Genomic DNA, 27,548 nt, shown 5'->3' on the forward strand with positions numbered 1-27,548 from the left:
CACACACACACACACACGTTTGTACTTCTATCTTAGTGAGGACATCCATAGGCGTAATGCATTTCCTAGAGCCTTACCCTAACCTTAACCATCACAACTGATTCCCTAAACTTAATCCTTACCCTAACCCTAACCAAACCTCAATTCATACCTGTTCTCTAAAAACAAGTCTTCACACTCAAACATGGCTGTTCAAAGTGAGGACCGGCCAAAATGTCCTCACTTTGTAAAATGTCCTCACTTTGATAGTTAAATGCAGAAATTGGTCCCTCACCATGTAGCAAGTACAAGAACACAACCACACAAATAGAGTTTTGTGTCACACCCGCCTGTACCCCGAAGATAGCTGGGATTGGCTCCTGCCACCTGCAACTCTGAACAGGAGTGGTAAAAAATGGATGGATGGATTAAAATGCACAAGAATATTTTATATTTTAAATGTTATTTTTTACACAGTGATTTCTGTAATGTTTTACTTTAAAATGTCAGCAGAATTATTCATTACTCAATTCAATTCAATTTTATTTATATAGCGCCAGTTACAGTCAAATTGTCTCAGACGCTTTACAAAACCATATGCCTGACCCCAGAGCAAGCCCAAAGGCAACAGTGGCAAGGAAAACACCCTTTTAACAGGGAAAAAAAACAGTTAAGAAATGTCAGCTAAGATTATCTGCGAGCCAGATTAACATGACGCAGACTTCTAAACATTTTTTTTTATTGACTGTCATGTTATTTTGATCCCATTTAACTTTTTTCTGCTTTTAATTCTTAGGCTTGAACTTTTTGGAAGAAGTGCCCAATAATGACCCTCTGGGAGGCCCCAAATACTTATGTAGGCTCTGTAACCAGAGTACAGTCCTCGCCGAAATGGTCTGTCATGTGATCGGACGAAAACACAGGCAGAGATATGTGGTAAGGCATTGTGATTACTTTGGAAAAAAACTCCAGTAAAACTGCCTTTGAGTGTCTGTTTTGCATTTTGATAAGATGAGTAACACAAATCGAGATTGTCTTACATATTTGTTTCTGTAGGAAGTGAAACGGCCAGACTTGGTGACCTGGGATAAACAAACCCAAGCAGGGAAGATCATACGAACAAGAGCCGAAATAATAGAGAGACAGGATGGACGAGGAACTCCAAGGGTGGGACATAGTGACAACTATAAGTGTTGAATTTCTCTTAAAGTATTCTGAGAGTAACAAACATTGTTTACTTTTCTGTACTTCAGCTAATGGCGAAAAAGGGGATTGAGGGCCAATTGAACATCTCAAGAGGTACAGTCAGTTTTCTGAGTAAATTAGCAAATAGGCTAAACCCAGCGCATTTACTGAGATGTTTATTGATTTGCACTCACCTATATTAATACATTCACAATACAATCATAAAGACATTTCTAAAGTTACATGCAAATATATGTTTTAATGTAACACTGAGGAGGAAATTTATGCTGAGATTTTAAGCTTTTCAGTGATCATATTCCAAGAAAATTTGGCAGTCATTTCTCAAGATATCAGCAAATACTTATTATTGCTTTATCTATTTAGTGCATATTTACCTGAAAAGGGTTTCCTTGTTGAGATACAGTGGAGGGATAGAAACCAAAAGGAGGAGGAATTTTGTACCAAAAAGACAAAAACTGTTGAATCTGAATTTTGTCCACTAAGACCTTACTGTTGTTCTAAGTCACACATAGTTAGCTTGCACCTTGTTTGAACTAACTTGTGTGTAATGTTTTTTCACAAAATGATCATATGCCAATTTTAAACCATGCGTTTGCTCTTATTCCATAGTTCCCCCAAATCAGAAGCAAAACAGGGACCGAAGAATCCCACAGACAGTCCAAGACGTGCCTCCTCTGCTACCGGAGCTCAAGGACTATCACCGAAGAAAGCAACTGACAGGTTACCCGAATCCATCCAAATTCCACCGAGATGAACCTAACATGAACAGAGACAGACGCAGTGAAAGGGACGACACACTCAGCCGTGACCGCATCGAAGGGGAGCTGTTCAGGGAAGATTACAACGAAAGCCGTATGTACAGAGACGACTATGTGGACTCAGATTATCGAAGTCAGTATAAAGAAGAATATGTTGAAGATCCACCAAAAAGTGTGGTGTTTGAGCCAGATGAAGTGCCCAGGTACGATTATAGGGAGAAGGTGCCTCATGGACAGGCTCAGCATGGAGAGTATTACCCAGGAGAGGCTTCTTCTTATAAAAGACCCTACCCAGAAAGAGATCCTCTAAAGGAGTTCTTCTCTGAGGAAGTTAGGCGTGGCCAAGTTCGTTCTGCTGCGTATTCGCCCTCTGAGCCGACTGACCCTGACGATACAAAACGACAGTGGCCCCTGAAGAGGGACTCAGATAGACCAGGATCGAGTGAACCGGAGGCCAAGAGAAGGAACTTTTCTACACCTGTGGAGAGCGAACGATCACGTGATCATTTGTTTAATATAATAAGAGATTATCATCATCAAATGAGAGAGCCACATGAAGCGGAGATACTTGACAACCCTGAACCGAGCAGAGCAGGACCCCCTACCTCCCAGAGACGAGTGGAAGTCACAAGGACAATGTCTGACATCCCAGAGCCATTCTGGCGATTCCTGAAAGGTGCCAATAATGATGAGGAACACGGTAAAAGAAAAAGAAAGAGTCGCTTCTCTGATGCTACTCCTGAAGAAGTGGAAATGACAAATGAGATGTGAGTTTAAAACTGAAAATATGACTTTCCAAAAAACTGGATAGCCGATTCCATTAGAAATAGGAATGTGATATACTTTTTTGACTAAATGCTTTGTGTTTTTGTCTTTAAACAGTGTTTATCTTTCAAACATGTTTGATTTCTGTTTTAAGGTTCAGCAGTAAATATGGACCACCCAATCCAAATTATGCTGATAACAGAAAATCACTTGATGTACCTTTGAAACCTGAAATCGGTGGAACACAATATGCAGACTTCTACAGAGAATTGCAGGTGGTTTATTGTAAAAGAAGGCTGTCATGATTAACCTGCCAATATTTTATAATCCTGACAAATCGACAGCAAACAGTAAAACTGCTGTAGTGATGTCAGACTTTTTTTTTCTTTTCTTTTTTAGAGTCCACATCATAGTGAAAGCTACCGCAGAGGAGGCTCTGAGTCAGAGGGTGTCTTTGATATGCTGGTAAGACGATGAATTAGCAATTGCACGTTTTCAAAGCAGTGCTTATCTTGTCTTTGTCATGCAGCCATTCACTGGAGGAGATCTAAATGTGTTTTTTCTCATCACTTTCTCCGGTTAGAAAAACATTGAAATTGAGAATGCAGAAGAGGCTGACTTTCTGAAGAGTAAACTGTGCAACCTTTTGCAAGAATTCAAGACCAAAAAATCTGAGAAAGCTATGGTAAGTTGACGCTGCACATCGCCACGTCTTTCTCTTAAACAGAATATTACTAGGACTGGTCTAATTAATTTCATTTCTTCAGAGCAGTAGAAATTAATTAATGAACCATGTGTTTTTGTTGTTTCAGCAAAATAGCCAAAGTCGACCAGGCATCTCCAGGAATTATAGCGACGTAAACATGGACCCACAGCTGCCTCGACGACCCCTGTATGAGAGAACCCTGAGAGAAGATTCTGACCACAGACCACCAGAAGATCTTGATTACAGCGACGATCACAGGAGAGGTTGGAGCCAGCGTGAGCATCTGCCTGAGGAGCTGCACCAAGATTATCCCCATCCTGTCCACGGAGAACCCAGACACTCAACCAGAGGCCGTTATGAAGGTATGATGTATTACAGTACACTTTGTTTAAATTCACATACATGATTTTCAGTGCAGATCTGGCATTCATGGGTTAGTTCACATATAGAGTGGCCTCAAAAAATATTCAGATGCTAAAATGCAAGATTGTCCAAAGACAAAAACACATTTTTTAGATTTTTATAAAACAAAATATAGTTCAAAATGACGAAAAAAAAATATTTGGAGTGTGGCTTCACTAACAATCCCGTTTTCTTTAACAGTTGTGGTGAAAGTTTGTTTTATGTTGCAGCCAACGAGTGCTGACAAGCTCGCATTTTTGTTTCTATGGCATCCCTTAGGTGCTCAATAGGATTTAGGTCAAAACTCTGGGAGGGTCATTCTAAGACTTACATTTTTTTCCAGGCCCAATAATCTTTCAGCAGGCAGCTGGTGTGCTTTAGATCATTATCCTGCTGTAGGGTCCACGTCTGCCACTGAAGTCATTTTTGCCTGATTAGCATAAGTTTGTATCCAGAATCCCGCTGTACACATCCGAGTTCTTGACTCAATCAGTGAATACAAGTTTATCTACAAAACTGTGAGAGAAACAACCCCAGACTGTGATGGTCCCACCTCAGTGCTTTACTGTTTATCCTCCTCCTTGGTCTCTCTACGCAAGCCGTCTACCAACATGCTATTTTTCTTTATTTATTCCTGGATGTTCTATTGGTCTTGGGGTTTCTGACATACACTCTTTCTGTATTCACAGTCACTAATTCATTGATTTCCAGTGGTCTATGAGCTAAGTTGTATTTAATTGTTACTGGTCTCTTTAGTGACCCTTCATGCTGTTTTCTGCCTGTTGTTGTTGTTTTTTTTTTTTAATTTCCACTCAGTGCAGAAAAGGGAGTTGTAGCTAATCTGACAAATTCAGTGTAACGAAAATGTGTTTGGATTTTTCCTCTGACCTCACTTCACTTGATTCTACCATTTTTGTTTTTATTGACAAAACATTCTTCATTTTAAGCATTGTAACCTGTGATCACCTGTTTATCTCATATGTTGGTGTCATGTTCTGTATGTTATGAGGCAAAGCTGTGTAAACGGAAATTAAATATTACGGTGAGGAATAAGCTGTGTATTCCATTTTCCTGTGTCAAAATAAGTTTGCATTTTTCACTTTTTTCATTGAAATTCTTTTCATGTTTCTTTCTTTCAGATGTTTATGGGACACCGCACATTAATCCTTTAGATGAGCCGTCACGTTATCCTGATAGATTTCAAGAGCCCATGCGCCGTCGTGACTACCAACCTACTGCTGAGGAGTTTTTTGACTCCGACCCCTCTGCACCTCCCCTCCACATGGAACAAGGATCCAGGATGCACATGGGCCCCCGTTACTCTTCTAAAATGGACAAAATCACCTCCACCCTCTTGGAGCTTGTGGCAAGGAAATAATAATATTTTCCATGAGTTCTAATGGAATATTTTAGTTTGAAATAGATTATAGAATGCACCGTTTTCTATTACTTTTTTCAAGATTTTTCCTTCAGACATTTGTTTAGTATTTTATGCAGTGTCTGTGAATATTAAAACATTTGTCTTTTTCAGCTGGTGTTTTTTTTTTTTCAATTCTTTCAATTATATCAAATTCCTTACCTGCTGCAAAAAAGTAATAATTCTATGGTTTAACTGGGATATACATTTGTTTGAACCAGACTGATGTTTTGACCATTTACTGCAGAAATGTATTAACAATATGTTCCAGTGTAAAAAATATTAAATGTTTTTTTCAGTTCTTGTATTAAAGCAGTAGTGGCATCTGTATTTTACACTAATGCACTGATAATTGACATACACTACCAGTCAAAAGTTTGGACACACCTTCTCACTCAATGGCTTTTATTTCATTATTTTATATATTGCAGATTAATACTGAAGACATCAGAACTATAAAAGATTACATATGGATGTGTGTTGTGAACAAAAAAAGTGTTAATCTTCAATATTGATCTACAATGTAGAAAATAATACAACGAAATAAAAAGCATTGAATGAGAAGATGTGTCCAAACTTTTGACTGGTGGTGTAGATGTTTATATCACACAACAGTCAAGCTAACTTGCACCTATAAATCCGCGTTAATATTTTACTTGGTCTCTTATAATCTATCTACATGTAGTAATATCTGTGCGGATAAAACGTATAATCACATTTTGCCTTTTTATCACGATCATTTTTACTAAATGTCAAGACAACAGTCACAGACTGACACCGTTCCTCAGAAAAAAACGTATCCCCTACGTCATTACGTACGTGCGTTTGACTCTTTCCGGTTCGAATAGCAGCCATCTTGTTCCCCCTGCTAGCTAAATAAAATAAATAATACGCTGAGCCGGACTTCACTTGGAACCCGTAAAAGAAAGTGAGTAAGAGATAAAAATTCATTTCTGTGTAGAATGTTTACGCGAAAGCCGCCTGTGTCTGGTGGAAGTAGGGGCAATTACTTCGCTCCTTTTCATTTGCTGTTCTTGACCAATAGACGATTGTTTTGGAAGATGAACATAGGCGCCATTTCCCTCCCCGCTCTCAGAGGCGCTTATTGGTGGCCCGCTGAAAGGATCACGGGCGGTCAGGAAACTGGTGTTTTCTGTCCACCATTTTGGCTCTAATCTTAGTGGCAGCCAGACGGATTGGCCATTTCTGGTAGACCCCGAATGGCGTCAGTTGCAGAACGAACTTAGCCCTAAAAACCTTGATTGGTGGAATCTAGTCCGAGGTTTGATTGGTCTGAAGGACAGATCCAAACGTTGTCTTTATTGGTTAGACTGTTTCTTCCTAGCTTAGGAAAGCTTTGCAAACTTTCATATGATGACAGGGCTCGTTGTCAGTCGTTGATAATAATCACACAAACTGCGGATTGTCACCGACAACAGTCAGCAGTGTGCATCTCCAACAAGCTAACATTAAACCTTACTAACGTTAGCACCAAGTCCCGGTTAACACTCGCCATCCTAACCTTAGCCAGTAGTACTAAATATCTTTATGTCGGCTGTCCTAAGCGTATGAGAGTGGATCAGTCAGAGTTAAGCGCCTGAATGCATTGCATTGGTCTGGTGTATTTAACGAAGTTAGAATAACTGATAATTACACCTGACTTCTTGTCTGTTAGCCTAGGATATAGCATTGGTGGTGATGTCTCCCGCTAGCCACTTTGTTCAACCAAACCTAACTAGCATATAATGCATAATGTAGCGACCTAGTTAAAGTGCAACACCTCAGTAAAGGCTAAGTTATTGAAGAGAAAAGTTGATGTTCTGCCAGTGCTTTCTGTTTGCAAACGATAACTGTGTCTTTGTTTTACTACTGAGGTCATGAAAGCAACATTTCTTGAAAAAACTGCGTCTTCATACCTTAGAATGATTAATCAGTAATAATTTGAAATTCAGCCGAAGTATCAAAACAGAACAAAATCGCCCAACATTAAGCAGCACTTCTGTTTAATAACATAATTAGAAAACAAATGCTTTCAGCCAAACAGACATTCACTTCAATACACTATGTATAGACAACAGTACAGTCCGGCTGCTGTCCAGCTTTTGCATTTCAACTGAATGTCCCCTCTTTGTTATTAGTGCAAACAAATATGGTTTACAGTTTAATTTTACAGCCTTCCCTTTGGCTTTGTTTAATTTCTTCTTCTTCTTCATATTAATGCAGTTTTATTTCTGTCACATTCTGTGTATGTTTAACATTATTTTTTGCTAAAATAACAGTTTCTTTGAGAGCTTTATATGAGTGCATGTCAGTCAGCTAACCAGTTCGTTTTGCAGGTGTTCATTTTGCAAAGTTGTGGGTGAATGCATGGTTGGCCTGGCTACCCTGAGGGTGCTGTGTGTGTATTTATGAAACCCAACGTGTGGTTGGTGCATGTTTATCTCTAAACAGCGTCAGTGAGAGCAAACATGTCCCTGCTACGGGCAGCACGGGTCATGGGAAGGTCTTATTTCTATGGTGACCTTGCCAGGTGTCATTACTGAGGCATTTTGGGTAGGAAGAGTGCACCTACACAGAGAACGGCTCTGGCATAGCAGTTTTGGTGGAGAGATTAATCTTTGTGCAGCTCCACTCTAATCATTAACTGGATGTCTGTAGTACCTGTTCTAGTCCCCATGCTCCTCACAAAAATAGAAAAGGGAACATTTAGCTTTGTTTCTCTTGAGTCTATCTTGTTCTCTCACCCTCCCTCCACTTGTCCTACCCCTCCCATCCTGTAACAACTCTCCTCTCTGTCCTTCTCCATCCTTCCGGTTCCCCTCCCCCCATAGGTTTTTCATTGATGGGACAGGTTTGCTCTCTTTCCCTCTCTCTTAAGCTTGTTTTATTCCTCACTACAGTAGGGATTTGGAGTCATATGCAGTATAAGCTACATGCGACACCACCATTTGGTCGCTTGTCAACACTTTACTGTCTAAGCTATGTGTGTCTTAATGAGTTTACATGTTGTATGTGTAATTACTGATGTAGTTGGTGGTGCATTAAACATCATGAGTTGTGTACACAACTAGCAGCGTTGTTTTCTGGCAGTAGAAGTAATGGTTTGTGTGTACAAAGTATGCACATTAAACAACTGGTGAGCTAACAAGAAGGGCATTGTATGACATTGCTGACGCGTTTTTTTTGATGACGTTTTAATTGTGGAAGTTGCTGTGAGCATCGTTTTTGGGGTCAAGACAACAATGTCTTTGTTTATGGACTTTCAGCCATATCTCTTAGGTCTTATTTATCCACAAATAGGATGAGAAACAGATGCACTTTCCTCCCCCCTTCTTCCACAGCTGCTATCCTGTCAGCTGATTCGTCTTTATTTTGTACAAAGGCTTTGCAGTGATGAGTTTTTGTGTAAATGTGATCGACACCCTAATTAGGATTTCATACGATTAACGTTGTGGTTGCAGTAAGTTGCATATCTAAATGTCCTGATAAGTCACAGTTTTGTCGAATTAAGTGTAATACAGCTCTTTTATATTCTGAATGAATAATGGGTGACCATGCATGTAGACAAATTAGTTCCTCTGTTAGCATAATATTAACAGTGCAATGCATCTCATAAAAAGTAGGCTGGTTAGAGGCTAGATGTTTGCAGTGTGTACCTGTGACTGTGAGCAAGGATAAATGAAAAAGCAAGGACAAAATGTGCATGTGTGTGAATGTGCATGAAAGATTGTGCACACGTTTGAGACAGGGAGTCTGCCTAGTATGCTTTTGTACTTTAAATCATGTGGATGCAACATGCGGCATCCATTCTGGCACTTGTTTTAGCCAGTGAGGGCCAGCATGGCTGCCTGCATCACTGTACCGTCAGCCTGTAGCTGCAGAGTGGAGGCGGGGCGGAGGGAGACATTTAGTTTGACATTGTAAATAAGCAGAGACCAGTTGTCAGAGAGCGGCTCGTGGAACCTTTCTCATCCGTTCAGCAGCAGGAGAGGCAGGGACCACTTGAGGACAAACAATGCCGAGGCAAGCCGCCACTAGCACACCCTCACACACTCCCTGAAGAGCTTTCCACAACTTTATTTGCTCTTTTTCACCTATTCTCATCTCTATTCTCTCTTCCTCTTTTCTTTTCCCTGACCCCTATCCTGCAGCTCAAGGTAACTTAGAGCAGGAAGTTGGCTGTCGGTAAAAGGGGGTTGGGCGGAGGAAAGAGGAGGAGCAGGAGATGTGTCAGACCTGATGGGTGTGCGTTGCATCCAATGGCAGAGCAAGACTTTGTGTTCTCATTGGTCGCAAGTGTTAGAGTGAGGTGGGAGCCGGGTGTGAGGCGGGGTTTGAGTATCATGTAGCATGCTAGATTGATTACTCTTGAATGTTAAAGGGGAAGGAGGCTAGAGATTTTTGTCTGTGAGTCGGGAGTGCCGCTGTACTGTTTGCCTGCTGTTGCCTGCTGCTGTGCTGGTCTTCTGTTTCTTCTCACCCGCTTCTCTGCACCAGGCCAGGGGTCAGCTCAAAGACAAACATGGGTCACTGGCTAAAGAGAGGGACAAGGGTTAAAGAGTGAAAAGACTGAAAGAGAGAAGGTCAGCGAGTTGAAGGGACTTGGTGAGAAGAGAAATAGGAGAGTCAGAGCTGTATGTCTAGGTAGAAGGAGGACGTTAGGGGGCTGTTGAAGGAGACGGGGCAATGTGTAAAGGGAGAGTGGGAGAGAGAAGGGGGGAGGGGTAGAAGAAAGGGGGGCTTGCTCTTCGCTGTGTGTTCAGGCTTAGAGCCTTTTTAAAGCCGTCCAGCGGAGCCAGAGTGCCTTTTGTCTGTTGATACGATCAGTGGACGGTGCATGAGAGAGTTTTTCTGTCAACCTCTGTGCTTGCTGCTGCTACTCTCAAGGAGACTTGGACAGGGTTGTCTGTTTCCCTCTACTCTGCTGTGCTCCAACAGGGCAGACCGTTCACCATGAAGGGCACAGGGGTAAGTGTGACAGCTGATAAAACGCACATAAAGAGAAGACCTGTCAAGTTAAGTTGCTTCGAGTTTCTGAATAAATTGTTCGTCTCTGTTCACTTTCGGACGTCTCTCTCTCCATCCTGCTCTGCAGCGATGAGACAGTGTCTGTCCTTTACAGCCGTCCTCAATCCCCCTCCCTCTCCTGTCCTGTAGTACTCTCCTTGGGAGATTTCTGTTGTGCATTTTGTGTGTGTATCTCTCATCCACGTCCTTCACTTGTCACCTAAGTGTAGCATTGATGGTTTTACAGAATGGTCTGGGTTAAAAAATCTGAAACTCATTATGTTTTGCATTTTTGCTGCATTTTTTTTACCCTCAAAGTAACAGTGGAAAGTAAAATCAGTCTCTCTGTGGATGTCACTTGTTTTGACTTTGGACCACCATGCACACAAACACGCACTTCAGCACTTACTCAGTGCCCAGTTATTGACTGCAGGGAAGTGCATGACTGCCAGATACTGACTTTGCTCAGATGCACTTCACTATCTTGATGGTGTTAATGTCGTGGTGTGGGGGGGTGCCTTACAACCACAGAGCCTGAGGGTGCTGCTTGAGACCCCACTTTTTCTCCCCGATGTCCTTGTTAACATGTCAGCGACAGACAGTGACGCAGAGCCGAGCGGCAAAGGAGGCATCCATGTTGAAAGGAGATTTGTTATATACGGAGAACTCTAAGAGGATGACTCTGTCGTTGTCACTGTTGGTGTCATGTCAGGGGTCCCCAGGGGTGGAGGTGCAGCTGGTTGCAGTGACCTCAGGACCCCCCAGGCCCCCACCCCGACAGTGCGAGACGCCCAGATGGGACAGACTGTCAGCCTGTCAGCTTCAGGGGCAGAGGGGGCTCATAGTCTGATCTGATCTCTTATGATGGAATCTTTGGAGGGTGCCTCTCCTCTCACTTGCCTCTGACTCCCTTTCTGTCTCCTCGCTTGCTCCCTAATTGAAAGTTTCCATTGGTGCCTTTGACAAAACAAAGTCCCGTTGGGGAAAGAGAGAGAGTGAGAGAGATTGAGAGAGGGAGACTAAAAATAACTCTTAAGTTGAAGCCCTTGCTGCCAAATCCCAGGGTTGGCTGCTGTCTGCATGAGATTTGAATATCATTTGTGCCCTACGCTGTACCACAGCACACCGGGGGAGGAAAAAAGTAAAAGAAATACGCCAACCACTTACACACAACTTGGCCTTTTAGCTTATCACTAAGGTGACCACTACGGCTGCACATTCACTCTTTTGCCCTTGCCCCCACTGTGTTTTTACATGTGTACACTGTCACTAAAGACAGTGTGTGGGCAGCCTGGGGGAGTCAGCTGTGTCCCAGCTTGTAATATGCAGGTACCTTTAGCCCTGCCTACTTTGACGCCAGAGACTGGGCCTAGCAATGGATGAAGGTCACAGGAATGTGAGATTGACTCCTGCAGTCTCTCTGTCAGCAATGAGAAAGGAACATGTAGAGGGAGATGAGAGGACACAGAGGAAGTGAAATTCAAAACAGAATTCAGAACATAGTTAATGTTACAGTATGTGATGTTTTTATTAAGCTTCTTAGAAAGTACACAGCCTGTACCACTGGGGTCACTTAAGTGCTGCAGTGAAAGTTGAAAAACCTGTCCTTTTCTATCCTCCCCCTCTCCCTCCCCTTCTCTCTTTCATCTCTCCCTCTCTCTCTCCCTCCTCCCTCTCCGGTTTCTCTCTCTCCTCTGTTGAATGACCTTGGGAGATCAGTGACTAGCACTTCCTGGAGTTGGCTTGAAGCAGAACCAAGGGCAAAGTTTGCTGGGCTGTTTGGTCAGCTTGTTCGGTCCAGCCATGTCAGAGGGATGTTGCACTGCAGGTCACGACGAGCACGTCCATCATCCTCCTTTGTGTGCAAAACATTTGTAGCAACATATGTGAAAATGTTGCGCGTATATGAGTGGTTAATCTGTAATTCCTGGCTGGGAACTACTTGTTTTTTCGCCTTGGTAGATCATTTACCCTGCATGCTGTATCCATGCCAGTTTGTTTCTGTGTGGTGTTTGTGATTGGGTTCATCAAGGTGAGTGCTTTAATAGTTCAGGATTTGTAAATATACCCCCTTTGATTTATGGCCATGATTTAAAATAAATGTTTGTTCGTATGAGTTTTGTTACTTCGGTTGTGTTTGGGTGCAATAAATCAGAATAAGAACTCTCTTTTAACACTTTATAATAACCATTTAGTAGTTTTTTTAGTTGTCCAATGATATATCTTGGTTTATGGAAATTTTGCAAAGCTACATTTGTTTTTCATGCCTTGGAAACTTGTTAAAACCCAAGCAAAATTCAACCTTTCATGACCTTCCTGCAAAACTTCCCAATCTGCATCATTGACAGCTTGACACAACAGCATGTGGAAAATTGACCTCTCGCTACAGACGTGTCAGTGGAGCAATGATCATCCCAAAGTTGGTATTATACATTCAAGAAATCTTGATCTTTCGACTGATTTCATAATTTATAGAGTGGCGTCCAGTGCTTGTGTATTTGCTCTTTGTACAGCCTGATGTTTGCAAGAATGAAAAGTAAGAATGTGGAAGATTATTTTAAGGTCATGAGATAGGGGAAAATTATCAACTACTTCTTTTGTCCAACCATTTATTGTTGTGCGTACTGATATGAGATTTGATAACGAGTCGTAAAATAATAAAGTAGTTTTAAATTGCTGCATGTTTTTAGAATTTGAATTATTAGTGGGGTTAAATTGGCATTTCACTCACCTAGATGATTAATTAGATTAACTAATTGCCACTTACTGAGCTATAGGGTAAAAATTCTTGGTGGCAGAGGTTCCAAAATTCACACTTGCCACATATGTATATATTAATTTGGTACAGTGTATGTTGTGGGTCTCTTCCACTCACAGCACATCTGCCTAAATGTAAGGCGTCAATCCAGATTCATGGCAAAATCTTTGAATGAGATGACTTTTTCCTTACTGTTGTGACGGTGAAAGTAATACCAAGGCACTTTAGGGAAAGGTTCTCTCTTCAGCCTCAAATATGCCTTCAGGTTGTTTCAAACTACAACACCTCATTCCTATTCAACTACTACACCCACCAATATTAAACTCACACGGACTGTAAGATCATTAAGGGCGCAGTTAACTGCAGATCATTTCACCTTAACCAAAGACCAATTAGGCGATTCAACTGTATTATCTCTTTTAAAGTGACATCAGTGTGCAAACCTTCATGCCGAAAGCCTTTCCACTGTCTGTTTCCCTTTCATTTTCTCTTTCACTTATCTTAAAGACCAAATGAATGGACATAAGTGATGGTATCTTGTTGTCTTTTTTCTGGTTCGCTCTCTCTGTCTGCGCAGATCCAAGGTCCTATCAAGTTTGTTTGGACAAGAATTGAAGGCTCATGTAAAGTGGTGTGATGTCAGAGTTGGAAAGAGTGGCCAGTGCCGCTCTGAGTGGCCACTTGATGTGACGTGCTCGCGAGCAAAAGGGGGAGGGAGGTAAGGATGAGATAGAGAGAGCGACAGAGGAGAGATGCAGGGCCGGGCTGGCAGAACAACATTAGCGCTGATTCAGCTGCTGCAAGCAGAGCAGCATTGACTTTCTCAGAGAAGTTGGAAAAGGGGATCAAGTGAAAGTAAGTAAGACAGGGGAAGAGAGAAATGCATAAGCATGAGTGGCAAAAAAGAGATGGAAAGTGCTGGAGAAGAGACATGAAGTGCCGCTGAAGGAGGAAGAGCAAGTTGGACGAAGTCATCAAAGCGCAGACATTTGTCCTCAAAGACACGCACATAGAGAAGAGTTCAGAGGAAACCCAACACTAGCATTTCACTGTCTCGGTGACCTGATGAAGGACAACAGGGCTGCAGGGAAGAGGAGAGGAAGCACAGCATAAAACAACACAATGTATCCTAATATAGCATACAGTTGTGGCACAGAACAACACAGCGGAGATGAGCTTGTCAGGTCCACTGCACCGTACTGCACAGTGTTTTCATGAATAGCAAATTCACTTCAAAGTAAATACCTTCACAACATTTGTGGACACTTTATCAAGAGCGACTTGCAGTGCTGGCCATAAGTAGTAAAGAGTGTACTGAAGCTTTAGCAAATTCTTTAGTACAGATTTCCATTTAAGTAATGCTTCAAAGCTTAATATAGATGAGAGACTTGAAATACAGAAGCGAGCACTCCTTATCACTGGAGATAAAGTAGGACATCTTGACACTTGCTTTCCGTAGTAGTCTGCATCAACCTCCTGACCTTTTACATTGCTTATAATGCCGACATTTATTAGCTTTTGGGGAGTTTCAAAATTTTCTTTGTGCAGAGGATAGCCCCGCTCAGTGTGTTTGTTTGACTTGACTAGACGCAGACCATAGAAGGTGTTGCACGGAGTCAGCAGAAGACATTATGTTCTGCACTGGTGTATCAGACATCAGCAAGCTCCTACGCAAACTTTCCATTGATGCAAAGCTTAGGGAAATATGTTAATTTTTGGTGTACTGTAGGTAGTACATGCTAACTAGCTGCAGCAGCAATGCTCAGAGACATGTTGATACTTAGCCCTCCTCTTGTCCCTCACATATGCTCTCTTGCTTTTTTTTTTCACTCTCTCACGCTTCAGCCTGCCCTTCGTCACATTTGCCTTCTCATTTCTTCTCACATATTGACTTCCCCTCTGCTCTCTCTCCTCCTGCTGTGGTTAGTGTGTGGCTGTGTATTTACATTGAAGGTTACAGGGTCAGAGAGAGGGGGTTGGGGTGGGTGTGTGATTTAATAACAGCTCTGTCCTCTGAGTGTTTTGAAAGAAATGTCAGGAGTTTAAGAGAAGCGAGGTGGATATTAGAAAAAGGAGCTTGTGTGGCCTGTGTGTGTTTTATTCTTATCTTTTTTTTATCAGTTGAATGGTTTGATAATTTAACTTGCATATCCTCTTTTTCTTCTGGACCACAGCATTGTTACCATGGATATTAGGCTAATGGTCATTTGTAATGCTAAGTGAATTACCTAATTATTGTTTCTTATCAGGCCATTCGTGGGAGACAGCCACACAAGCTGGCAGACAGTACATACACAGATACACAAGGTTGTCTTGTTTGCAATTATCACAAGATCAAGTGCTGATACGGATGGTAAAAGGCCGTTTAGGTGTGCAAATAAATTGCTCTCAGTGCTCTCATTTTGTTCACCCGCTTTGTGCAGTCATGGTGTTGCAAAGTAGTCAGAGGCTGCAAAAGAACTTGTAGAGGTCAGTTCACTCATCATGCAGAGGAGGAAAAAACTACAATTCCCATCAGTCATTTCTGCCCCGTGGAATGCTGGGATTGTTCTGGAGACTGCAGGTTTTCAATCAACCTTGAAATGCAACTGGACACTGGAGCATCAGACAGGGAAGGGGAGACACTGTCAAGGTCAATCACTAGCCTGGCATGCCATAGCTACAAGCGGCCAGATTGATTTATATAAAGCCCCCCTCTAGCCCGCCATTCTGTCTTATTGATTTAGGCTACTGTCTGTCGAAAGCTGAACGACAGAACAGGATGCAGCAGTGCTTCTTCTATATTATTCAGTAACTTTTTTTTTACAGCTGCCAGAGAAGCAATCTTTCCTGTCAAAAATCAATCAGGTAAAGGGCCTGCATTCTGAATCAGTCATTTATCAGTTTAAAATATTTACAACTGCTCTTAAGTGGTACGAATAAAGCAGTTGATGTGGACCTAAAGTCAAAATGGTCCTTTACAACGAAGCTGTAACAGAACCCAGTGGGGTGGTGTGTTTGAAAGGCTGTCTTTTGTATTGTATTGGTCTGTCAGCTGGACCAGGGATGGAGCCATTCATGCTTGTTGGCCCAGAGTGAGAAAAGAAGGAGAAGATAAAGAGGAGACCCCCCTTCTCCTCACACTCTTTCTTTGTAGTGTCATGTCTCCCTCTCGCTCTCTTTCTCTCGCTCCCTCTTTCTGTCTTGTTTGACCCACATAGCTGGTTTGCACAGCAGTCTGGCTGTGGCCCTGTCTGTCTCTTACCTCCCCCTGTTAAAGCCTTTGGCACTTTGTCTTAGCGCTGGATTAATGCTGAACTGGACAAGGCACTGCCCCTCCCTCAGTAACACACACAAACACATCCCGTCTCTCTTGAGTAGCTTCACACACTCATCTCTTGTTCTGTCCCCCCCACATTTCTTTTTCTTCTCCCTCCTGTGGAATCTTTTCACTAAGGTACGGGGGAAAAAAAGGGAGAGAGTGAAAGAGTGCGATCAAGACACTCCAAGCGCTACATGCTCAGACAGGCTGGCCAATATTCCCCCAGCAGATTCCTGGCATGCCATAGTAACCTGCTGGATCCTCTTTCAAACCGTCAGAACCCCTTGTAGAAGCACTAGCTCCTATGTCCACACACATGTTTTTTGATAATTATAGTTTGTTTCACTTTACAATTTTAGGATGGTTCGTGAGCATATGTCTATGTACTTCAGAGTTTGCCAGTTTGTCATGGGATTGTTTCTTTATGCCATAAACAGACTTGTGTCTCCTGGATCTGTGGCTTTAGCATTGTCCTCATTGCATGGGGTCACGAGCAGTGATTGGCTTGCACATGATGTGCTTGTGTTTGTGGAAGAGCTGCAGCTATGTGCCGAAGGTGATTCATTCATAATCAGAGTGTGTAGCCAGTCCGGTGGTGGGTTCTTGGGCATGTCAACATCCCACAACGACAATAATAGAAGCCTGTTGGTGCTCTATTTTAGATTTCAGTGTATTTTAATTATAGGCTGTGATAGGATATGTGGGTCTGACACACGGGAAGAGCGCTGGACAGCACAGGGCTGGACCGACGTTGTATTCTGTGTGTTGTGTTTTGCTTCCTTGACCTGTTTTGACTGTCTCTGAATCTCCACATGGCTTGCCTTTGATTTTTCTTTTCTAAATATTAATTATTTACTTACATCTACCTCTTCTTCTGTTGTCTCTCCATGTAGCAAAGTAGAAGATGTCTGCAGAAGCGTTTGGAGCCGGGGGCAGCGATGCCCAGCAAACCTTGCAGTCCTTCTGGCCTCGTGTCATGGAGGAGATCAGGAACTTGACTGTGGTACGTTTTGCCCTCCTAAACAGATGCACCCACACTAGCAATGTGAACACTAAGATTTAGGCATTTTACTTAATCTCCAGTTACTAAATCTTGCCTTTAACTGAAACTCCATCCCTTATTTTCAGAAGGATTTTCGCGTGCAGGAGTTACCTCTGGCTCGAATCAAGAAAATCATGAAGTTGGATGAGGATGTCAAGGTAAGAGAAGAACCTAAATAATGCACCATTTTGATCAAATATTTTTATTAGAGGGTTACATAGTGAAAAGAACCACACTGCTGTAGTACTGTTCCTTTTGTGAAGATACACTTGACTGAAATCATAAGAGCGTATGACATTCAAGACATTTGTAATATCTGTGATATGCGATCAAAAATAGAATGTACATTTATCGAATGCATTTCTGTTTTTTCTTCAGTTTTTTTGTCAAATGTTGGACTATTTCAATGCCTTCAAGCTCTATGGAACTTTTTTAATCTCTTTAGCTCTTTAATTTGAACCTGACATGCCCTTTATCAAATTTTTGATAGTGGCCTTTTGTGCTCACCCATGAATGACTTGTTCGACTGAAAAGCGAAGATTATTTTATAATTGAACAATCGTTTAAGCTCTTTGCTTTCACTTTTGTCCATTACGTACATTTTTTTGTATGAGGTGGGTTTACATCAACACATAATCATATTGTCCTGAAAGCCACAGTCAAGCATCATTATGAAAAAATGCTAAACTGCCTATGACTCTTGTGAAGCTTGCATTTTGCAGCCATTAGGAGTAGATGTTGAACTGCTTTTATTTTTTAAAAATCGGTTTAGATCTTAACCACATGTTGACTTTCTTAAATACATCCCACATTCCTGCAAATTATAGTTTACTTCTAGCAGCAGTTGGGTGTTATCAACTAGGAATATGAATTTTATTGAGTTTATACTAAATAACACAATCACTTTAAGTACACCTTGATTTAATACTATTCTGATTAGATCTGACTTTTGTGGATGTATCTACAAGGTCTCTTTAAATATACCCATTCATCTCCTAACATTTGTCAATTTCTTTTAATTAGACGGTTATGGCTCATGGAGGAGTGATTATTTTTCCTCCATTGCACCGCATTATCAGTGAGGACTGTTGATAGTCCCTCAAAAGAAACCCTTGGAACGTGTGTGTGTGACTTGAATGTGCCGTGTAAAGGCTGCTATCCCTTAGTTAAGTAGCAGCTTAAAGACGTTAAAGAGATCAGGAGATCACTGACATATCTGAAGGAAAGACCCTTCTGCCAGCCCTGACACAGCAGCTTTCACTGCATGCGTACATGCACGAGTGGCATTGTTTCTAAAATAACCTATTCTGTACAGTTGAGTTTTATGTCCTTGTACTCAATAATTATAATGTGAAGTGATCATCAAACCTCAGTGCTACTGTGTAGAAAATAGTACAGTACAGAGTGATTTTTTCTTTTTAAACCATGAAGACAGGTTGTTGAAAAGAATAGAAATAGTAAAATGCTGTGAAGTATAGTGAGAGACTCCTCTGTTTCCATTTGAGTAGTTTTTTGGACTTCCGAATAAGCATATAAACTAATAATTACATGTTCTCACTCAGCAAATGAACGCATTTGTTGCTTGTTTAGACAATTTTGACTCTGGTCCTGATTGTGTGATGTTATTGCTGATTTGTGATTGATAGCGTTTGGGTCTATTTAACTCGGTGTAACACTATCTCCTCTGTACAGATGATCAGTGCAGAGGCTCCGGTCCTGTTTGCCAAAGCAGCTCAGATCTTCATCACAGAGCTCACCCTAAGAGCATGGATCCACACCGAGGACAACAAGAGACGCACACTACAGGTCAGATACTCATTTGAGTTGACTCAGCTTCCTTTACCCCCCCATTCATATCCTCCTTGTGCAATGTGATTTACCCTGCGCAGATCACGCTATAGTGAAAAAAAATGAATTTCCTCACCACCACATTCTTTTTATTCTTTATGCATGGTTGCTCAGTTTGGATAACCTTATATTGCAGTACCTTTTTCCTTCTGTACATTTCTCCCCCCCTTTTCATTTTATCCTGTCTCCCACACTCTTGTATCAACTGGCAGTCTTTTTTTTGGTTTGTTGCTTTCTATTCATTAAGTGCTTGTGTCTGTGTGTGTACAAGCAGAGGCCCCATACCAGCATCCCCTTGAGGACTATCTCCCTGTTAAGTTCTTTCTCTCTCCATTGACTCTAAAAGCAAAGCCAGGCGGGCGCCGGTGACCCACTTTTCCCCCCGGTGCCATTTTGCCTGCTCTGTTGTCCCAAAGTTGAATAAGATGGGCTCTGGAAAGACACAAGAGAAAAAGGAAGCAGAGAGCCGCAAAGCGCTGATAGAAAATAGGAAAATCATTGTAGAGTTTGTTTCACCTGGACGGCAAGAGGAGAAAACTATGGAGCAGAACATGAAAGCCCTTAAGTCCACTTTATCCATTCACATACCTTGGTGAGATTAGCAGTCCATGGATATATGTGTGTGTATGCCCACGCAGGTAGAAAAAGAGACTGGAAAAAAAGACAGTGTAATCGCTCTTATCGCAGTTAGTCTGGGAGGAGTCTTACACTGAAGGCCTACTTTGGAAGTATGCTCACTTTCCTGTGATCTCAGCCTGCCTCGGTCCCTAATGATAGTCGTATTTTTTTTTGTTAGAACCCAACACTTCATGCTTTAAATAGAAACTTAATCTGCTTTGAATGTGTACATGTTAATTACATTTTACACCACAGATGACGCATTACATCGTCAATGTGTGATTTTCTTGTGCCTAAGTGAGGTAAAGCAGGGTCCTCCATTTCCACACATGCACGCACAGAGCCCGAGTCCTATTGTGAAGAGGGCACGCCAATTGGGGTTTCCATAGCAACGCTCATCAATAGAACAAGTGTAGATGTGACCTGATGTTACCAGATATTAATCAAGCGACTATAAATAGCTTGTAGTGCAGGGTGGGCCACAATGGGGGGTCCTGACAGCCAATATCCTGTGGAAAATTCCACAGAGACAGCGCACTGCTGTAGATATAGGAAGGGGTATGGAAGCAAAGCTTGTGCTCATGAGGACAGGAAAATGTCATTCCTCTTCATTTATATTCCCCTTACACACAGATTTCTGATTGTTGGTGTGTTTTGTTAATCTGTTTACCTCTGGTGACTGTTTGTTAAAATAGAAAGCTGGGACTTTCATGTAACTTATCTACAATTAAAACAAATGAGTGTTTCATTATTGTTTAATTTGAAAATAATTTTGTATAGTATTGTCAGTTTACTATGTTGACTATTAAAAAGTCAGAATGTTTGAAAGGAAGGCTCGCCATAGTTTACATGAAATCAAGGAAAACTGTTTTGATATTCTAATTGCTTATTCCATTCACTGAACAACCCAAAATGCACAATTATGCTCAATTTACACTCATAGAGGCCCAACAAACTCTTATACTGTAGAAGCTGTAATGAACATTTGGTGTTTTTGCTTAAAAAGTGACTCAGTTGATTAATCTGTTATCTAAATGGTTCCTAATTCATTTTCTGTCGACTGATCAATTTACATGTAAGCTTATCCTCCCCTAGTTTGACCTCCATTATTAAAGCAAACACCTGTTTCAGTACTACTGGGAACTGTATTTCAATCCCACGCTAGCCTCTCGTGTGGCTATTTTGGGATTGATGACCTCAGACCTGAGGCATGTTTATATATACTAGGTAGCTACATTCATAGAATTAGCATAATTAAGCTCTGACCTCCTCACTTGACCGTCCGTGTGTTTTATGTTTCCAGAGGAACGACATTGCCATGGCTATAACAAAGTTTGACCAGTTTGACTTCCTGATTGACATCGTGCCCCGGGACGACCTAAAGCCCCCTAAACGACAGGTAGGAAAGCAAACACTTCTGAGAGTTTTGGAAAACAGTTTCCAGTTTATGCATTAAAGTTACCACAGGATAAAGAGCTGAGCATTTGGGTATTCATCTCAGGTACTTTTCCTTTGTTGGCAACCTGGAGGTGCTGTAAACATCCTTGACTGGAAGCTGGGGTTTTGACAGTTAGAGCTTTCAGTCGGATGTTTGCAGCATCTTTTTGCCTCAGACAGCCAACAGTAACCCCAGCAGTGAAACTAGTTTGTCCAGTCAGTAGCTAATACTTACAAGTCGTATTGAGTGTTACCAGGAGATAGTTCAGTAGGAATAGTGAAAGAAAACAGCGTACAGTGTTGAAGCAGATGAGTGATGGCAGTATAGAAATGTAGTGTACCAGATGGAAGAGTGAGATATTTAAATTTGTTGTCAAGTAGACTGTCTCCAGGCATGTAAACATCCTACACTCTCAGCTGTGTTGTCATGGAGCTGGGAGAGGGGTGTTTACGCTTCTGGTGATGGAGAAACCTCATCAAGATGAAGCCCTCCTCATTAGTCAGTTATGAAACAGAATGACACAGGTCAGTTTTACTGGTAATTTAATATGTGATAATCCGAAGACCTGGATTAAAGTAAACTGGATCCCAACAAACTCTGATGTTACATTTCTCTGGCTGACCGGAGAGGAGAACAGACAGGCAGAGCTTGGCCAGACAAAATCCATAATTATCACACTGTCAGTTTCATTGAACATATAAAGCATTAAAGTCACAAATGATTATGGATGCAGTATTTAGTGTAAATTGCTCCTGGCTGATCGGGGCTAATGTATATCACCATGTTGAGCCTAACATGCCTCCAAAGCTGCAATGTCTGTTATTGAACAGTATGATGCTTGTAATGGATCTGACATCCAGATTACGTTACTCTTTCCCAGGCACATCCCATCAGTTATTTATCAGACCTGCTCTCCTCTACCATTACACCTGCAAAAATAATTTATGGAGATGTAATGGACTGATAGTCCCTCGATGTGTGTGTGTGTTTGCGTGTGTGTGTGTCACATCTTCAGGAGGAGATGCGTCAGTCAGTAGCTCCCGCAGAGCCGGTGCAGTACTACTTCACCTTGGCCCAACAGCCTGGAGCTGTACAGGTGCAGGGCACGCAGCAGGGACAGCAACCCGCCGCACAGACAGCTGCGACCATCCAGCCTGGACAGATTATCATCGCACAGCCACAGCAGGGACAGGTATGACTTGTTTTAACAGGTTTTCACAAAGCAAAGTACACGCAACAAAATGTAAAGAAGCGGCAACAAAATGAAACCACGTTGGGATTCGAGAATTCTAGGCCGAAATGTCCCTATAGAAACACGCAAATTACCAGTTAATGAGTAACGTGCTGTACTTTGGACAAAAAAGGGGATATTGTGCCTGAAGTGCATTTGTTTCTCTGTAACTCTCAAGAAGTTTAAGTAGCACATTCTAACTCCACCCAGTCCTGTAAATCCTGCTGCAAAAGGCTTGTTAGTTGGGTCATCTATCCTTGGCTTTATTGATATTAGTCTTAGCTCACATTTAGAAACAGACCCCTCTCCCACCAGCAGGAATAACAGGACCTCGAAACACACCCAACACACTCATACATGTGCACACCCTCGTACTGAATCCCTGCAGAGGGAACACTGAATCAAAATTTTTTGTTACACCAACTACTCTCTGATCTCTCATTTAGTTATGCATGTTATATATATAAATACAAAAAGGCAATCTGTAAATTCATTGATTGAAATAGAGGCAATTTGATAGTGACTAGTACATATATAACTTACTGTTTAAAAAACACACTCTCCGTTTCTTGTACATGGACTCACACAGCGCTGGGAAGAACGCATTCCTCCTCACAGTTTTAGTGTTTACATCACTCCCTAAAATAACAAACATTCATATTTAGAGACATCATTCAATTGTCTCTGTTTCTAATTATCTTGTTCCTACTATTTTTTCTGCTTGGTGCTCTCTCTCTCTCCGGTTTGGTCTCTGCATGTCATGTAGCTGTGCTGCTGTGCTGCTGTGCTGCTTCATGCTGCTTCAGCAGACTGCCTTTAGCTGAGCTGTCATACTTGTTTAGACCTGGTGTGATTCACCGTCCTGCTGCTGCTGCAGTCCCAAGTTACACGTTGACACTCACCTTATGTAGTCTCCATCATTGGGTATTTACAAGGGAGCACTTTGAAATAGAGGCTTTGAAGTAATGAGGTTTAAGATTTAATCCCTAGACAGGCATTTGGGGTTGTTGAAGTGCTTTTCAAATTAGAGAATTTCCTGAAATCTTTGAAGCTTCACCACAAATTTGTATTTGCGTCACTGCTACTGTATTCAAATTACGTCATCGCTTATCTAGGTTGATGTGAAGAAAAGAGCTAGTTAGACACCCAATGCCTGTTAGGCACATGTCCTGTTTGGTACAACAGATTTGGCCTATTGAATACAGCGAGCCCTTAGCAGGAAAACCTACAAAAATACAAAGGAAAGGTGATGGAGGAACTCAGCAGAGGAGAGATCTTATTTCATATCCCTTATCCATGTGCAGAGCTTTCAGTGTCACTAGTTGTCACTGTTGTACCAGTTCTGTCATTTTTCTTTCAGGTCAACAACTCTCTTATGAGTAAAACTCCAATTGGCCTTACTTAAGCTGCTGTAAAATTAACTGTGATGTGTAGGCATATTTTAAGCCTTTCCTAACTCCAGTGTATTTTATACTGTTTTTGTCATTTCATTTGAGTTTCTTCATAATTCCCCCTGCTTTACCTGCATTTTCCATAAACATGTTCCTAAATGTCTTATGCCGCTCTAACATTTAAGCTTTCTCTGCGTACACACCACTCATGCTTACATTTGTGTGTTGATTTGTTGCAATCGCTGCTTTCTCACTGTGTGTCTTTCTCTCATTTTCTCATTCTGTTCTGTCGGCCATCAGATGTTGCAAGGTGCCACCATGCAGCAGTTACAGCAAGTGCAGGTGCAATCACAGGGCACACCCATCACGGTAAACACGCATACTTTTATATGTTCACTAACCACACACACAGAGGCCACTTCGGTGCCACAACCTAGTAGGCAACCGCTGCCTCCTAACTCCGTCCTGCTCAGGTGACTGAGGTCTGTAGGGGTGACCGCAGCATGAGATCAGATGGCCTTTCCTGGATAATGTGACAGACAGAAGAGAAGACTTGAAACCTGCGTTGTCACCCTTTGTCCCCATGTCGTTTGTGCCTTTAACAGACTTTTAACATTCAAGGACACATAAGCTTCATACTGCTGGGTTAAAATGATACCCCAGGGAGGTTAATGATTTCATGGCTCTTTGCTTTTTGTTGGTTAAAAACTACATGCCTGTACCAGTTGTTGGTGATCTACTAATGTGTTTGTGTAACTGTCTTTGTGTCTCTCCCTTTTTTTTGTCTCATCTTTGCTTTTCTTTAGAGTGCGCCTGTCGCTATGCAGGTGGGTGAGGGCCAGCAGGTGCAGATTGTCCAGGCTGCTGCAGCCCAGGGTCAAGCTCAGACAGCTCAAGCCCAAGGCCAGACCATGCAGGTCATGCAGCAGATCATCACAAATACAGGAGAGATCCAGCAAATCCCGGTAAGCAATTGCATCAGGCAGGTAAGGGCAAAGAGTGGGCATTAGGGGAGGGAGAAGGTGGAGCTGGTGAAGCAGCAAAGCAGGGGGAAGCAGAAGAAAGGGTTCAAAGAAAGAAGGTTGCCAATCTCATCTGCGTTTGCCTTATGGCGTGGCGTTTGACATTGTGGTGCTGGACAAATATGATGTGAATTTGCTATTCTTCACTGTTTAATGGTAGGCAAGACACATCAGTTTTAGAAAGTTAATAATCCACCAGGGGAAAGTCAACGATTTTTGTTGCAGTTGTACAGAGTAGGAAAATGGCTGTGACCTCTGCGTTCAAATGACCTCTGGTCTAAACCAAACTCTGTCTCCCCCTTGTGTTGGTTGACTGCAGGTGCAGCTAAATACGGGCCCCCTACAATACATCCGTCTAGCCCAGCCAGTCTCTGGAGCTCAAGTGGTCCAAGGACAGATTCAGACTCTTGCAAACACCCAGCAGGTAATCAGTCCAAAAGAAAAGACACCAATACACAACTGTTCTTCCTGATATCCAAGCGTTTCCACGTTATACATGTACTGTGTCAGAATGACAGGATGGTGATGAACAACTTATTTTGTTTCCAGATCACACAGACAGAGGTTCAGCAGGGGCAACAGCAATTCAACCAATTTACTGACGGACAGGTAACAAATACAATTAAGTTTTGTGTGTAGTTTTTGATTTCAGGTGGCACCTGGAACACTGTTCTTATTTCTATTCTTGTTATTTCTTATTTTAGCTACTTACCCTATTGGATGCTAACCACTTGACATTTGCACCTTGATAATACACTTAATTTAGCTTTTAGTTTACTTGGAAGAGCTCATTGAGGTAAGATAATGACATTGGATAGATTAAATTTTTTGGTTAACATCGGCAGCAATGATAGTGTCCAACGAAGTGAAAAAGTTTCCAAAAAGTCAGCATTGCACTAAAATGTGAATGTGAAATAACATAAAACGTCTAGTACAATCAGATATAAGATGTTATCCTGGAACATCCTAAACAGTGTCTTGGAACAAACAAAGAACTGTCGAAAATGTTGTCACCAGGTGTAATCCCATCAACGTTCAACAACCCGCGAAACCTTCAACCTCCCCGTCTGTCCTTTTGTTTCACAGCAGTTGTATCAGATACAACAGGTGACAATGCCGGCAGGACAGGAGCTGACCCAGCCAATGTTCATCCAGTCCACCAACCAGACAGCTGACGCACAGGTCACACAGGTCAGCACTGACTGAGCCCAACCAGGAACCTTTCTCCACACACACAACATGCATACCAGCCCATGTGATGCCGTGAGATGCCATCGACTTCGACAAAGGATGCTTGATAGCCTTGATTTGAAGCACTGCTCATTGAAACAAGGGACCTGAAATCTTGTAACTCTCATTTTTTTGTAATAAATTTAGTACACTGGATCAAAAACCAAAGGGACACTGATCGACTCTTTCACAATCATGCTGTGTTGCATCCATGCTTAGACATTGTATCATTTTTGTATTTGTCACATCATCCTGACAACAGTCCTTAAACAGACCAACTCTATTCTTCTTCCTATCACATGGCAATTTTCAATAATTCTGAAAGTGTTTCTTTATTCCCAGCACCTTACTCTCTACTCTCCATTTGGAAATGAACTGGGAAAGTGTCCATGTTTGTGTACGTAACTTCTTTTGACATATCTGTGGTTGAAGGGAGCCATGGAATTCTTCTTGGAATAGATGAATTATACATTGACGGATGAATCGAAGCCATATACCTCAGATATCACTTTTAACAGCGAGTCAATCTAAGGGATCTTGTGAAGAGGTTATAAGGTTCAATGATGATTTCATGTTGTGTTGTTTTCCACATTGACGATGAAGCATGACTTTATGTTGTAAGGCCTTCGAGCTGTATAGGTTAACTGTGTATGTGAGAGTGTGTGTTGGCTTTTGAAGCGCCCACGCTCGTCTTTGCTCTTCCATTTTGATTCTTTCATTCACTTTCTTTCCTTTATCTTTAGAGCAGAGAATCTCTTCTCTGCCTCTATGCAGTTTCACATATCCCTCTCCATCCGGGTAGTTTTGGAGTCTTGTGCCCTGGTTTAAGTCTCATGTACAAACACATGACTCGGTCTCGAGCAAAAAACACCCTTTTTATAGCGCTCTTTTTTTTTTTTCCAAGACAAGTGTTTGTTTTGGTTGTAAAATGATGTTCGGCCTCATATCTTTCCCACCATTTTTTTTGTACAGTAATGATTATTATCAATGTTCTTCTTATTGTTGTTTTTGCATGTAGTTTGAACTGCCAGCATGACATGCAATAGATAGGTACAATTTTATTTTTAATGTTCCTTTTTGTAAACAAACTTTGTTTGTTGGAAAAAATAAAAACCATAACTTGTCTAAGAACCCTGTCTTATGGTTATTTTGACTTTTTGTCATCAAGTACTGATCTGTGTCTTCATTGTTTGATTTCAGAGGAGTTTAGCAGCTTGCTAGTGTGAGGACAGTAGACGGAGATGAGAGTTACAGAAGCATACCGAAAGATAGGACATGAACCAACCCGCACTGTATTTCCAGGTACACACATCCCACCAGAGCACAAAACATGAGTTTCATTGTTGTTTTTTTTATAGTTATGAAATAGAAGCAGTGGAGAAAGTGGTGGATTTAACTAAGCCTGTTTTTAAAATTTCTTGTTGTTTTC

The 27,548-nt window shown here is 41.7% G+C and overlaps 2 protein-coding genes across 9 annotated transcripts; both read left to right on the top strand.

The window, feature by feature from the left end:
* The first annotated feature begins 739 nt into the window (after nucleotides 1-739).
* si:ch211-13c6.2 (uncharacterized protein LOC100000125 homolog) lies at nucleotides 740-5,545 on the top strand. The gene is made up of 9 exons (XM_051955815.1): nucleotides 740-915; nucleotides 1,036-1,146; nucleotides 1,233-1,278; nucleotides 1,795-2,710; nucleotides 2,863-2,983; nucleotides 3,108-3,173; nucleotides 3,292-3,393; nucleotides 3,521-3,776; nucleotides 4,956-5,545. The coding sequence occupies exons 1-9, from the start codon at nucleotides 871-873 to the stop codon at nucleotides 5,192-5,194; spliced, it is 1,902 nt and encodes a 633-aa protein (XP_051811775.1). The 5' UTR covers nucleotides 740-870; the 3' UTR covers nucleotides 5,195-5,545.
* Nucleotides 5,546-6,039: 494 nt separating this feature from the next.
* nfyc (nuclear transcription factor Y, gamma) lies at nucleotides 6,040-27,250 on the top strand. Of its 8 annotated transcripts, none has more exons than XM_022218403.2 (11): nucleotides 6,040-6,161; nucleotides 17,193-17,302; nucleotides 17,428-17,499; nucleotides 19,034-19,147; nucleotides 21,111-21,206; nucleotides 22,261-22,437; nucleotides 24,168-24,236; nucleotides 24,674-24,832; nucleotides 25,209-25,313; nucleotides 25,439-25,498; nucleotides 25,976-27,250. In XM_022218403.2, exons 2-11 carry the CDS (start codon nucleotides 17,204-17,206, stop codon nucleotides 26,093-26,095), a joined length of 1,071 nt encoding a protein of 356 aa, XP_022074095.1. In that variant the 5' UTR covers nucleotides 6,040-6,161; nucleotides 17,193-17,203; the 3' UTR covers nucleotides 26,096-27,250. The 8 variants fall into 8 exon arrangements, with proteins under 8 accessions (XP_022074095.1, XP_051811778.1, XP_051811780.1 ...); XM_051955818.1 differs by having other exon boundaries at nucleotides 17,431-17,499; XM_051955819.1 differs by lacking the exon at nucleotides 6,040-6,161 and adding an exon at nucleotides 9,123-9,256 and having other exon boundaries at nucleotides 17,431-17,499.
* Nucleotides 27,251-27,548: the final 298 nt, after the last annotated feature.

Source organism: Acanthochromis polyacanthus, chromosome 11 (genome assembly GCF_021347895.1).
Source record: "Acanthochromis polyacanthus isolate Apoly-LR-REF ecotype Palm Island chromosome 11, KAUST_Apoly_ChrSc, whole genome shotgun sequence".
NCBI lineage: Eukaryota > Metazoa > Chordata > Actinopteri > Pomacentridae > Acanthochromis > Acanthochromis polyacanthus.

Bases quoted from the DNA above. Each gene is read 5' to 3' on its own strand.
- nfyc (XM_022218403.2), top strand. From the start codon at position 17,204: ATGTCTGCAGAAGCGTTTGGAGCCGGGGGCAGCGATGCCCAGCAAACC. The intron at 17,500-19,033 runs GTAAGAGAAGAA...TCCTCTGTACAG, and splicing joins AGTTGGATGAGGATGTCAAG to ATGATCAGTGCAGAGGCTCC. The intron at 22,438-24,167 runs GTATGACTTGTT...GTCGGCCATCAG, and splicing joins CACAGCCACAGCAGGGACAG to ATGTTGCAAGGTGCCACCAT.
- si:ch211-13c6.2 (XM_051955815.1), top strand. From the start codon at position 871: ATGGTCTGTCATGTGATCGGACGAAAACACAGGCAGAGATATGTG. The intron at 1,147-1,232 runs GTGGGACATAGT...TCTGTACTTCAG, and splicing joins ATGGACGAGGAACTCCAAGG to CTAATGGCGAAAAAGGGGAT. The intron at 2,711-2,862 runs GTGAGTTTAAAA...TTCTGTTTTAAG, and splicing joins GTGGAAATGACAAATGAGAT to GTTCAGCAGTAAATATGGAC.